Source organism: Manis javanica, chromosome 1 (assembly GCF_040802235.1).
Source record: "Manis javanica isolate MJ-LG chromosome 1, MJ_LKY, whole genome shotgun sequence".
Lineage (NCBI taxonomy): Eukaryota > Metazoa > Chordata > Mammalia > Pholidota > Manidae > Manis > Manis javanica.
Genome location: NC_133156.1, coordinates 152,535,169 through 152,548,779, shown reverse-complemented (window position 1 = coordinate 152,548,779; position 13,611 = coordinate 152,535,169). Strand labels below are relative to the sequence as shown.

At 37.1% G+C, this 13,611-nt stretch overlaps 1 protein-coding gene and 1 pseudogene across 10 annotated transcripts in view; both read left to right on the top strand.

The window, feature by feature from the left end:
• Positions 1 to 13,611, top strand: part of CCDC138 (coiled-coil domain containing 138) — a 99,226-nt gene that overhangs the window by 34,883 nt on the left and 50,732 nt on the right. For 4 of the 10 annotated variants that reach the window (XM_037015573.2, XM_017674390.3, XM_017674389.3 and 1 more), the window contains exons 8-10: positions 6,356 to 6,433; positions 6,539 to 6,646; positions 9,827 to 9,991. In XM_037015573.2, coding sequence (XP_036871468.1) covers positions 6,356 to 6,433; positions 6,539 to 6,646; positions 9,827 to 9,991 — 351 coding nt within the window. Of the gene's footprint in view, positions 1 to 6,355; positions 6,434 to 6,505; positions 6,647 to 9,826; positions 9,992 to 13,611 lie in introns of all 10 variants that reach the window. The other 6 variants (XM_037015572.2, XM_017674392.3, XM_017674388.3 and 3 more) reach the window with 3 other exon arrangements.
• On the top strand, positions 7,722 to 9,814 carry LOC108405950 (ubiquitin thioesterase OTUB1 pseudogene; annotated as a pseudogene).

The following is a 13,611-nucleotide window of genomic DNA, read 5'->3' as shown; positions in this document are numbered from 1 at the left end:
ACATTGATAAAATCATATTATAATTTCTGTTGATATAAAATTCAGCACCAACTCATATAAAAACTAGTAATAAAAGAATTTCTGAATTCTGATACAGTATCTACCAAAAAAACCAACAAAATCATACTGAATTTTCATTATTGAAATCTTTTCCCTGAGATCAGAACAAAATTAAGGTGCTTAACGTTACAATTTCTACTGAACGTTGTACTGAATGTCCTAGTCAGGGCAATAAAGAAAAAAAAGAAGTAAGGATTGGAATGGAAGAAATAAGAACTATCCACAGATGATATGATTATGTAACTAATATACATAGGTGCTCACACAAGTATACAGACAAGTTATTAGGTTAAGGCAGTTTAGGAGACTCTTTTGATGTAAGTTAAATATACAAAAATCAAGTGTATTTCTATATGCCAACAATAATCAAATGGTAAATGTTACTTATTGAAAGATACTATAGGTAGTAGCATCAGAAACTTTAGCTATCCAAGAATAAATATAAACGTAGATGTGCAAATATGTATACTGAAAAGTAAAAGCATTAATGAAAGAAAAAAAAGCCTAAATAAATTAAGGATATGTTATGTTCTGGATGGGAAGACTCACTATTGTGATGTCAGTTCTTCCCATATTCATATATATTTTTTTCTTTTTCTTTTTTTAAAATTAAGGTATTATTCATATACACTGTTATGAAGGTTCCACATGAAAAATATTGTGGTTATTGCATTCACCTATATTATCAAGTCTGCCCCATACCCCATTGAAGTCACTGTCCATCAGTGTGGTAAGATGCCACAGAGTCACTACTTCTCTTGTCTGTGCTACACTGTCTTCCCTGTGAACCCCACACACACCATGTGTACTAGTCATAATATCCCTCAATACCCTTCTACCACCCTCTCTCACCCCTCCCCTTTGGTAACCACTAGTCCCTTCTTGAAGTCTGTGAGTTTGCTGCTGTTTTGTTCCTTCAGTTTTGCTTCGTTGTTACACTCCACAAATGAGGGAAATCATTTGGTACTTGTCTTTCTTTGCCTGACTTATGTCACTGAGCATAATACCCTCTAGCTCCATCCATGTTGTTGCAAATGGTAGGATTTTTTTTCTTCGTATGACTGAATAGTATTCCATTGTGTATATGTACCACATCTTCTTTATCCATTCATCTACTGATGGACACTTAAGTTGCTTCCCTATCTTGGCTATTGTAAGTAGTGCTGCAATAAACTTAGGGGTGCATATGTCTTTTTGAGTCTGAGGAGTTGTATTCTCTGGGTAAATTCCAAGGAGTGGGATTCCCAGGTCAAATGGTATTTCTATTTTTAGTTTTTGAGGAACCTCCATATTGCTTTCCACAATGGTAGAATCAGCTTACATTCCCACCAGCAGTGTAGGAGGGCTCCCCTTTCTCTGCATCCATGCCAGTATTTGTTGTTCTTAGTCTTTTTAATGCTGGCCATCCTTACTGGTGTGAGGTGATATCTCATTGTGGTTTTAATTTGCATTTCCCTGATAATTAGCGATGTGGAGCATCTTTTCATATGCATGTTGGCCATCTGAATTTCTTCTTTGGAGAAGTGTCTGTTCAGATCCTCTGCCCGTTTTTTAATAAGTTAATTTGCTTTTTGGGGGTTGAGGCATGTGAGTTCTTTGTATATTTTGGATGTTAACCCCTTGTTGGATTTTTATTGTTTACAAATATATTCTCCCATACTGTAGGATGTCTTTTTGTTCTACTGATGGTGTCCTTTGCTGTACAGAGCTTTTTAGCTTGATGTAGTCCCATTTGTTCATTTTTGCTTTTGTTCCCCGTGCCTGAGGAGATGCGTACAGGAAAAAGTTGCTCATGTTTATATCAAGAGAGTTTTGCCTATGTTTTTTTCTAAGAGTTTATGGTTTCATGACTTACACTCAGGTCTTTGATCCATTTTGAGTTTACTTTTATGTGTGGAGTTAAACAATAATCCAGTTTCATTCTCTAACATGTGTCTGTCCAGTTTTGCCAACAGCAGTTGTTGAAGAGGCTGTCATTTCCTTCTTGTATATCCATGGCTCCTTTATCATTTATTGCTTGACCGTATGTGCTTGGGTTTGTATCTGGGCCTTCTATTCTGTTCCATTGATCTAAAGGTCTGTTCTTGTGCCAATACCAAATTGTCTTGATTACTGTGGCTTCTTAGTAGAGTTTGAAGTTGGGAGCATAATCCCCTCAGCTTTATTCTTCCTTCTCAGGATTGCTTTGGCTATTCAGGGTCTTTGTGGTTCCATATGAATTTTAGAACTATTTGTTCCAGTTCGTTGAAGAATGCTGTCGATATTTTGATAGGGATTACATTGAATCTGTAGATTGTTTTAGGCAGTATGGCCATTTTGACAATATTAATTTTTCCTATTCATGAGCACAGGATGTATTTCCATTTATTGATATTTTCTTTAATTTCTCTCATGAGTGTCTTGTAGTTTTCAGGGTATAGGTCTTTCATTTCCTTGGTTAGGTTTATTCCTAGGTATTTTATTCTTTTTGATGCAATTGTGAATGGAATTGTTTTCTTGATTTCTTTTTCTGCTAGTTCATGATTAGTATATAGGAATGCAACAGATTTCTGTGTATTAATTTTGTATCCTACAACTTTGCTGAATTCAGTTATTAGTTCTAGTAGTTTTGTGGTGAATTTTTTAGGGTTTTCTATGTACAATATCATGTCATCTGCAAATAGTGACAATTTAACTTCTTTCTTACCAATCTGGATGCCTTGTATTTCTTTGTGTTGTCTGATTGCCGTGACTGGGACCTCCATAACTATGTTGAATAAAAATGGGGAGAGTGGGCATCCCTGTCTTGTTCCCGATCTTAAAGGAAAAGCTTTCAGCTTCTTGCTGTAAAATATGATGTTTTTTTTGTTAGAGTGATGCTGGCCTCATAGAATGAGTTTGGACATATTCCCTCTTCTACTTTTTGAAAGACTTTAAGGAGAGTGGGTATTAGGTTTTCACTAAATATTTGATAAAACTTAGTGTTGATGCTATCTTGGTCTCTGTTTTTATTTGGTCATTGATCCATTGATTGTTTAGGTGCATATTGTTAAGGGTGCATGTGTTTGTCGGTTTTTTTCTTTTCTTTGCATGATTTATTTCTAGTTTCATACCTTTGTGGTCTGAGAAACTGGTTGGTGCAATTGCAATGTTTCTGAATTTACTGAGGCTCCTTTTATGGCCTAGTATATGATCTATTCTTGAAAATGTTCCATGGGCACTTGAGAAGAATGTATATCCTGCCCCTTTTGGATAGAGTATTCTATAGATGTCTGTTAAGTCCATCTGTTCTAGTGTGTTGTTCAGTGCCTCTGTCTCCTTAATTATTTTCTGTCTGGTTGATCTGTCCTTTGGAGTGAGTGGTGTGTTGAAGTCTCCTAAAATAAATGCATTGCATTCTATTTCCCCCTTTAATTCTGTTAGTATTTGTTTAACATATGTAGATGCTCCTGTGTTGGGTGCATAGATATTTATAATGAATATATCCTCTTGTTGGATTGACCCCTTTATCATTATGTAATGTCCTTCTTTTGTCTCTTCTTACTTTATTTGTTTTGAAGTCTATTTTCAGGTCTATTCTGATACAGGTACTGCAATTACTACTTTTTTCTCCCTATTAGTTGCATGAAATATCTTTTTCCATCCCTTCACTTTTAGTCTGTGTATGTCTTTGGGTTTGAAGTGAGTCTCTTGTAGGCAGCATATAGGTGAATCTTGTTTTTTTATCCATTCAGTGACTCTGTGTCTTTTGATTGGTGCTTTCAGACCATTTACATTTAGGGTGATTATTGATAGGTGTGAACTTACTGCCATTGCATACTTTAGATTCGTGGTTATCAAAGGTTCAGGGATAACTTCTTTACTATCTAACAGTCTAATTTAACTCACTTAGTATACTATTATAAACACAATCTAAAGGCTCATTTTCCCCCCCTCCTTTTTCTTCTTCATTCTTTATATATTAGGTATCATATTCTGTACTCTTTGTCTATCCCTTGACTGACTTTGGGGATGGTTTATTTGATTTTGCATCTGCTTAGTAATTAATTGGTCTACTTTCTTTACTATGGTTTTTATTTCTTCTGGTGACAGCTATTTAGCCTTAGGAACACTTCCATCTGTAGCAGTCCCTCCAAAATACACTGTAGAGACAGTTTGTGGGAGGTAAATTCTCTCAGCTTTTGCTTATCTGGAAATTGTTTAATCCCCCCTTCAAATTTAAGTGATAATCTTTTCGGGTAGAGTATTCTAGGTTTGAGGCCCTTCTGCTTCATTGCATTAAATATATCATGCCACTCCCTTCTGGCCTGTAAGGTTTCTGCTCAGAAGTCTGATGATAACCTAATGGGTTTTCTTTTGTATGTTATCTTTTTTTTCTCTTTTGCTGCCTTTAATACTCTGTCCTTATCCTTGATCTTTGCCATTTTAATTATTATATGTCTTGGTGTTGTCTTCCTTCAGTCCCTTGTGTTGGGAGATCTGTGCACCTCCGTGGCCTGAGAGACTATCTCCTTCCCCAGACTGGGGAAGTTTTCAGCAATTACCTCCTCAAAGACAATTTCTATTCCTTTTTCTCTCTTTTCTTCTTCTGGTACCCCTATAATGTGAATATTGTTCCATTTGGATTGGTCACACAGTTCTCTCAATATTCTTTAATTCCTGTAGATCCTTTTTTCTCTCTGTGCCTCAGATTCTTTATATTCCTGTTCTCTAATTTCTGTTTCATTCACTGTCTCTTGTACTTCATCTAATGTGCTTTTAAGTCCCTCCTTTGTATGTTTCATTTCAGATACTATATTCTTTAACTTTTGGATCTCATTCCTGAATTGCTCCCTGAGTTCTTGAATATTTTTCCTGTAGCTGCATGAGCATGTTTATGATTTTTATTTTGAAATATTCTTTAGGAAGATTGATGAGTTCAGTTTCACTTGGCCCTCTTTCTGGTGTTTATGGGATTTTGGGTTGAACCAGTTTCCTTTGACTCTTTGTATTTGTAGGTGGTGCCCTGTAGTACCCAGAAGCTCTACTCTCTGGAGGTGCTTAGCCACTGGAGTGATGGTGGAGGTTGCAGTGGAGCAGCACTGGTGTGTGTTGGGAGGAAAGAGGTTTTTCCTGCTTCCCAGCTGCAGTGCCTGTCTCCACTGCCAGGGCCAGTGGGCTGAGCATGCAGCATGAAGTCTCTATGGTTTGCACTTGTAGCTTCAGTAGGCAGGGGTAGCCGGTTTGCGACCTGGTACCGGCTGGAAGGAAATAGAAATTAGATAAGAAGAATATAAAGAAGCTGATATCGGCATATCGTAGTGGGGGGCCTTGGAGCTGTATAGCCAGCCAGCGATATGGAGTACCTGAAGCTCCTGAAAGTTCCCAACCTGCTGGGCAGAGTGCGCCTGGACAATTTTGTCCACCTCTCCTTTTTCTCCTCAGCAGCAAGCTCTGTGCAATTCTTGCCCCTTTAGCAGCTCTCTCACTGTTAGGAAGTCTCTTGGACTGCCTGCCTTTCTTTTGTCCCAGAGTGGCTGGATGTGAATTTCTGTTTTCCACAAGCAGCTGGAACCACAATCTCTCCAAGTATTCTGCCTGTGTTAACTTTCCAACCCCACTAATCTCCAGAGCACCATGTAATGTAGATTCGTGCTCTCAGAGCAGTTCTCCAGGGCTAGGTGTTCAGCAGTCCTAGGCCTCCACTCCCTCCCCAACTCCATTGCTCTTCCTCATGCCAGTGAGCTGGGGCAGGGGAAGGGCTCGGGTCCCTCCAGATCATGGCTTTGTTACTTTACCCTTTTCCTTGAGGTCTGTGGTTTTCCCCAGGTGTAGACAGTCTGCTTAGCCTTCTTTCCTGTTTCTGTTTCAGAATTTGAGGTATTTGCTATATTTTCACATTATATGTGGTTTTGGGAGGAGGTTTCTGTCTCACTTCTCCTGCTGCCATCTTTAATCCTCTTCCCATATTCATATATATTTAGTCCAAGCCCAATAATTCCTTCTGCTACATATGTAATGATATGTACACTTTCCTGTACATACATTATTGTTCAACAAAAAGTCAAAAGACATTTCCCATTAAAATGTGTACTTGTAAGGTGTCAGGAGACTTGCAAGTTTTTCAGATTGGAGAAAACTTCCTTATATACAGTACTATTAATATTTTAGGGAAAAATTGTCATTTTAGCTATGATCTTGTTTAATCATGAATGCTGCCTCTGTTTTCTTATATTGCTTGGTTATGCAAACTAGATGAGATAGTGGGTTATTTGGGGAAGTATTAGTATGAAATGAGCTTAAGTTTTATATTGAAATGTCTAATGTTTTCCTTTAGTTAAATGAAGTAAGTGAAGAAAACAGGAAGATGGAGATTCAGGCTAAAAGAGTTCAAGCTCGTTTAGATAATTTACAGGTAATTTTCCTGCTCTTGTGACACAGTGAATTTTTAAATGATTGCTTTTGGATTGTTTCACTTTTAATATAGTTGTTCTTTAATTGGATATATATACTGCTGCAGAGGAAGTATGAGTTTATGACAATACAGAGATTGAAAGGAATTCCTCTTGCTGCTCAGGAAATGAAGAGTTTAAAACAAGAAAAAGTACCAGTTTCGAGAACTTACAAGGTATGATGTAATTGCTAATTTCTCCAGTAAAAAGTGAGGAGATTTTATTCTTTAATGTTTTTCTTTCACTTAGCCAACATTCTTATGGTATGTAAGGATTCACCATAATAATTCCTTTATAGAGTATTATCTGTATAGTATTTCAGATATGCTGTTATTTGCAAAAATAAAGAAAAATATTTCAACAGTGTTTCAGACACAGTATTACTGACAAATCACAGGAACTCAAGCTTTTTGAGATTCTGCAAGTCTTGTTTCTTTGTATCAAGACTGCAGTCCACCCCTGAATGTACTGTATTCATTTTTTTTCCTAAGAAATTTTTTTACTTTGAGGTATAAATTGCATACAGTAACATAATGCACAGATGCTTATGTGTAGAGTTTTTTGACAAATGTCTGTATTCACATAACCTGCAATTAGATATAACACATTTCTATCACCTTAGAAAGTTCCCTCATGTCCTTCCTGGTTCTTCCCTGCAAGAAGTTATTATTGATCTTGTTTATCTCACCATAAATGAATTTTACCTATTCTGGAACTCAGTCAATGGAATTGTATGTTCTCGTTCGTGTGAGGCTTAGTTTGCTCATCACGATGCTGCGTGAATCAGTAGCTTATTCCTCTGTGTTGCTTAGTAGTATTCCAATGTATAAATTTGTCAGTTTATCCATTCTTCTATTGATAGACACCTGGGCTGTTTCTAGTTTTTGTCTGTCATGAATAAAGCTGCTAAGGATAGCCATGTACAATGCTTTTGTGGACAAGTGTTTTCATTTTTCTCGGAAATACAACCAGGACCGGAATTTCTGGCTCATAAAACGCATGTGTTTTTAGCTTTTAATGAAACTGCTGCTAGTTTTCCAAAGTGGTCATGCCATATTACGCTCCTACTAGCAATGCATGAGTACATTTCCTGGTTGTTCCATAACGTTGCCAATATTTGGTGTTTACAGCCTTGTTCATTTTGACCTTTTCACTGGGTGGGTAGTGATACCTCATTGTGGGTTTTAATAACTTGGATAGAATCTCTAGTTCTTTTCAGAAAGTAAGCTGGGAGTGCAGCACTATTTAAAAATGGCTGTGGAGGAACCTTAGCAGCAGAAGCAAGAGCCACCACTGGGCATTGACTGAAGGCATTAACTGTCAGGCCCAGGATGAAGCCATCACGGCTCCAGAGGACCAAATTCAGCATGAGACTGCTGGGCAGATCCCTCTGGTCACAGAGTTGCTGCAGCTCTCAGTCCTATACAAGGAGTGTAGGATGACATCTATCAACAGAAGAGCAAGCACTCCACAAAAAGTTCTCGTACATCTACAAGACCAGGTCTGATGGGAGCTGCTTCTGTGATGCTTTTAGACCCTTCAAACTGGAGCACTGCAGGATGTTGCCACAGATTTCCTGCAGTTCAAGGCTGTGTCTGCCAAGAGCAAAGAGGACCTGATGTCCCAGGTCTTCACTGAGCTCGCAGTTGAGGATTTCCTCAACCCTCTCACAGACCTGATTGAGTAGATAGAGAAGCAGACCTCAGTCGCTGACCCGCTGGCCTCCTTCACTGACCGAAGGGCCCTGGACTGTCTAGTGGTCTGCCTGTCACTACTCCCCTCAGGCTGCCTGTGGCACGAGAACAGGTTCTTTAAGCACTTTGCTGAGGGCTGACAGACTGTCCAAGAATTCTGCCAGCAGGAGATGGAAGCCATGTACAGGAAGAATAACCATATCCAGGTCATCATGCTGGCCCAGGCCCTCAGAGCCTCCCTCCAGGTGGATTACAGGGACCACGGTGAGGGCGGAAACGCCACACACACACACATCTTGCCTGAGGGCTCCCAGCCTAAGGTCTGTCTTCGTTATCAGCCGGGACACAATGATTTCCTCTATAGTAGGGCTGGCCCCAGCCTGCCACTCCCTGCCTGCCTTCCCTTCTGCCAGGCATGAGGTACATACAGAAGTTTTTCTGTGGTTGTAAATGGTCACATTATACTACTCTCCTTCCCCTTACCTCAACATTTTCCTGTCATACAACCTTCCATGTTTTCTTAAAGCATGGTGAAAAAAACTAAAAAATTAAAAAAATTAAATTGGAAATATTGGAGACTTTATACACAGTTATTGAAGATGATTGAAATTCTCTAAAGTTTCTATTCAAAGAAAATTGAGGTAAAAGATTACTTCAAAAAACAAAACAAACAAAAAAGAAATAGACTCATAAACACAATGGACTTTTGGTTACCCTAGGTGAAATAGGTGAAAGGGATAAAGAGGTACAAACTTCAAATTAAAAATTAGTCACAGCACAAGGAAAAAAGCGAATAATATTATAATGTCTTGGTAAAGTGCCAAGGGAAACTGCACTTACTGAGGTGAGCATTTAGTAATGTGTGTAAGTCTTAAATCACTAAGTTGTACAACTGAAACCGGTATAATACTGTATATCAACTACATTCCAATAAAAAATTACTCTTCAGAATAATGTGGCAATGCTTCTTGTTTTCAGTCATCTGATCCAGTTTTTGTAGATTGCTATCTACCTAATGTTGCCTTTTTTTAAATTTGCTTTTATAAATCTGTCTTAGCAGACTAAAAAAAAATAACTAAATCTTGCATAGTTTCCTGTTTAAGAAAATGTGTGACTGTTGCATTAAATTGACTAAAAGTGGCATGAAAGAATACTGAAATCAGTGTAATTGAATTTTTTGTGTGTGTGACATTTTGTTCTTACTCTTTTCTATTCAGTTTGATAGACTCTCAGAGGACAGGATTTCCAGGAAAAATAATTTCTTATTCTGTTATAGAATTTTATAAGGTAAAAACAAGAAAGGAAACAACTCTTTTTGGAAAGAAGAAAATAGGAAGTTTTATGGTGGAAATTGTTTAGCTTTTATATTTGTTAAAATCTTCTAGTTATGGTAGTTCATGTTTTCAAATCAATGCCAATCTTACTTTTCTATGTTACTTAACTTGGATTCTCTCAGCCAGCATTTAACTTGTTTCTGATATTAACTGGAGATGTTTGATTTGGAATTTATCTCTTTTGGAGAAGCTTTGTCATTCAGTATATATTTTAGTGAAGTGCTTTAGGTGTAAATTATTCTCTAATCGCACAGAAGTTTAAAGCTTGCCTTTGAAATTTTAGGAGGTTGTGAACTGAAATAAACATTTAATTTTTTTTTACATATAGGTACCACTTAATGCACAAGTTTATGAACTTTTAACTGTCTTCATGGACTGGATTTCAGATCATCATCTTAGTAAACTGAAAAATGAAGAATCTGAAATGGATAGTGAAAAGTCGCTACTCAGATTTGCATCTCAGAAAAATGATATTCAGGAAAAGTGTGTGAAGGTTTGTTTTTTAATTTGAAATACCCGACTTAGTAGACATGAAGATTAGAAAAGGAAACTCAGTAGTGTATTTTATAAGAGAAAAAAATATTGGAAATATTGACTATACCAATAGTTCTAACCAGATTCATTTGAGACTTAATTAAAATTAATTCATACTTGTATTTGTCTTAATGTGATAGGAATTTCTTTTAAGAGACCAGAAATTAAAACCTGCTCCAAAAATGGAAAAATAATTGTACATTTGAGTTACGCAAATAAACAATGATGTGAACAGTTCCTGATACATACCATTTTAGGATTCAAATCCCACTAAAATAATTTTATTTTGCCTTTTGTCATGAAGGGATAAAAAAATTATTTTCAAGGGACTTCTCATTAACAAAGAGATGACCATTTTCTTAAATTACACATTAATTTTTGGATACTGGTACATATGATTTCTAGTTAGTATAAATGGTCATTAGAGATGGATAATTATATTCTGCAAGAAATACATTAAAACTTTGAAGAACAGGCATCTAAAGTTGTTTGGCTTAAAGTTTTCAGAAACCATCTCATGATTATGAAATATAAGCCAGTGTTTAGTTTAGGAAATTATTTCCAGTTTTCGTCTTTACCTAAAGTTTCTTCTAAATGCTGTTTGTGCTTGATAGAATAATGGCCCCCAAGGTATTCATATTCTAATCCCTAGAACTTGTCAATATGTTATGTTACATGGCAAAAGTGCAGTAAGGTTGTTAATCATTTTACCTTCATAAAAAGATTAACCAGGATTATTTGGATGGCCCAGTAATTGCTTGAACTTTTTAAACCAGACAAAAGAAGCAGAAGTTAAGTCAGAGCCTGAACCCATCCATTCTAGATTTGAAAACTGAGGAAGAGGGCCATGCACCAAGGAATGTAGGTCACTTTTAAAAGTTAGGAATTACCCTCAGCTTATAGCCTGGAAGGAATTGGGGATCTCGGTCCTCTAACCATAAGGAACTAAATTCTGCTGGCAACCTGAATAAGCAAAAAGGTGGATCCTCCTTAGCCTCCAGAAGGGAGCACAGCTCTGCTGACACCTTGATTTTAGCTGAGACTTACATCAGAATTCTGACCTACAGAACTGTAAGATCATAAATATGAAAAGACATATGGCTCAATCAAAGGGATAAAAAATAAAGCTTCAGAAACAGAAAGTAAAGAAATGCACATCTCTGAACTTCCAGATAAAGATTTTTAAAACTCTCTTAAAGCTCCTCAGTGAACTAAAATAGAATATAAATAATAACTAAGCAAAATGAGGAAAGTGATGCATGAGCAAATTAAAAATGGCAACAAAAATACAGAAATTTTAAAAACCAAACAAATTATGGAGCTGAAGAATGCAATAATTGAACTGAAATATTCATTAGGCTCAAGACATTTGATTGGCAGAAGAAAGAATTGACAAAGTTGAAGACAGGCTATTTGAAGTCCTAAGTCAGAGGAGAAAAAAGAAAAAAGACCCGCTTCTCCTGTGTTTGTTTACTCCTGTAGTGAAGAACTTTTTTGCACAAGGCTCTGGGCATTACCGAGCCAGAAACCTAGGAGTCCTCTTAAGCTCTCTTTTTTCCTCAGCCTGCTCATCCTTGGGCTGGACAACCTGGTCAGATCTCATTTCTAAACAACTCATCTGTTTAGCCTCTTCTCTCTCCCAGCTGCTACTGCCTTAGTTCAGGCCATCACTCATTCTCACCCATGCTTTTCTTTTTCTCCTGGTGGTGAATTTCTAAAACAAATGTAGGGAGAATCAACTCCAATAATGAACTCATGGCCAACACCCTGTTGCTCTTTCACCTGACCTCTGCCTGTGCACTGCCTTTCCCTCCCATCACCTACCTGACCTTTCATTCTGCAGTGTCGTCTCCAGTCCATCCCCAACACTTCTGTCAGGGTGAACCTTGTAAACTATAGACCCCCTGCTTAAAACCATTTCCTGTCTCCCTCCTCTGAGAATGGCATTCATTCAGCCTTTTCAGCATGGCTATGGAATACATGGGATTCCCCGTGTGCCTCACTCCAGTCTTCGTTCATGTTCTATCTCACTCACATCCCTGTATTTCAGACATACGTAATGACTGAGGCAATGCATGTCTACTCCCTCTCCCACAAGGTGCCTATTACCTACTCATTCTTCAAAGCCTATTAAGAGTCACTCTAAAGGCTTTTCCTTCTATCTTCAGATGCAGTTTAAGACCACTGGTTCTCACATTGTGATCCCTAGATATCAGGCATCATTATTACTTGGAAACTGTTAGGAATATAAATTCTGTGCTTCTGTCTAGACCTACTAACTCAGAAACTCAGTGTGGGGCTAGCACTTGGCTTAACAAGCCCCTGCAGTGATTCTGATGCACAGTAAAGTTTGAGAACCACTAATCTATTGAAACTGAGTTTATTTAGAAGATCTAGGTACTTTTAGATACTTGGGTTTCAGTTACTTCCTACCAAAATTTACCCTTTTTTCTCCATCATTTTTTTACACCATTCTAACTATGAGGACTTTCCTACAGTGTTTCTATTCTTAGTGCAAACGGAGCTATAGAAGTCATTTTTTCTTTTCTTTTCTTTTGAATTTTTCAAAAGATTCAGCTTATTCTTTTGTTCTACTAATACACATTAATAGCCCTTGTTCTTGGACAGTAGCAGAAGAGACATGCGAACTTTTTCTGAAGTCACTTTTTAAAATTTGCTCTTTAAATTTTGAGGTCATTGGGTGATTTTTATATTAGATACCTTCTCTTTTTCTTTCTTATTGTGATGATTTGACATTGAGTTGTCAGAATTTTTATGTTAATCAACTAAGAATATTTTATGGCTTCATTCCCAACCTGTCTTTGGTCTCTGTCAAACTATACCTGCAATATTTTTAGAAAGTGGGCATCCTAAATTTTGGAATGCAGAATCCTGGCTTGAATGTATCCTAGTTGAAAGATTTACTTTGTTGGCAAGTTTCTGTCAGATGAAAAAAAAATTTTATTATGGTAAAAAACACATAATGTAAAATTTACCATTTTAACCATTTTAAAATACAGTTGAGTGATATTAAGTACATTCATACCATTGTGTAACCATCACCACTACCCATCTCCAGAACTTTCTCATCTGACTAAACTGAAACTCTGTTCTGATTAAATGATAATTTCCTACTCCCCCCACTCCCCATCAGGTCCTGGTAGCCATCATTTTACTTTCTATTTCTGTGAATTTGACTGTTCTATAGGTACCATGTAAACATGGAAGCATACAATATTTGTTCCTTTATATCTAGCTTACTTCATTTGTAATGTCAAGGTCCATTCACATTGTTGCATGTGTCAGTTTCATTCCTTTTCAAGACTGAATAGTATTCCTTTGTATGTACATACTATTTTGTTTATCCCTTCATCCACTGATGAACATTTTGGGTTGTTTCCATCTTTTGGCTATTGTGAATAATCCTGCTATGAAAATTGGTGTTCATATATCTGAGTCTTCACTTTCAGTTTTTCAAGTATGTATCCAGAATTGGAACTACTGATTCATATGGTAACTGTGTTTAATTTTTTGAGGAACCACCATATCATTTTCCACAGTGGCTGGACCATTTTATAT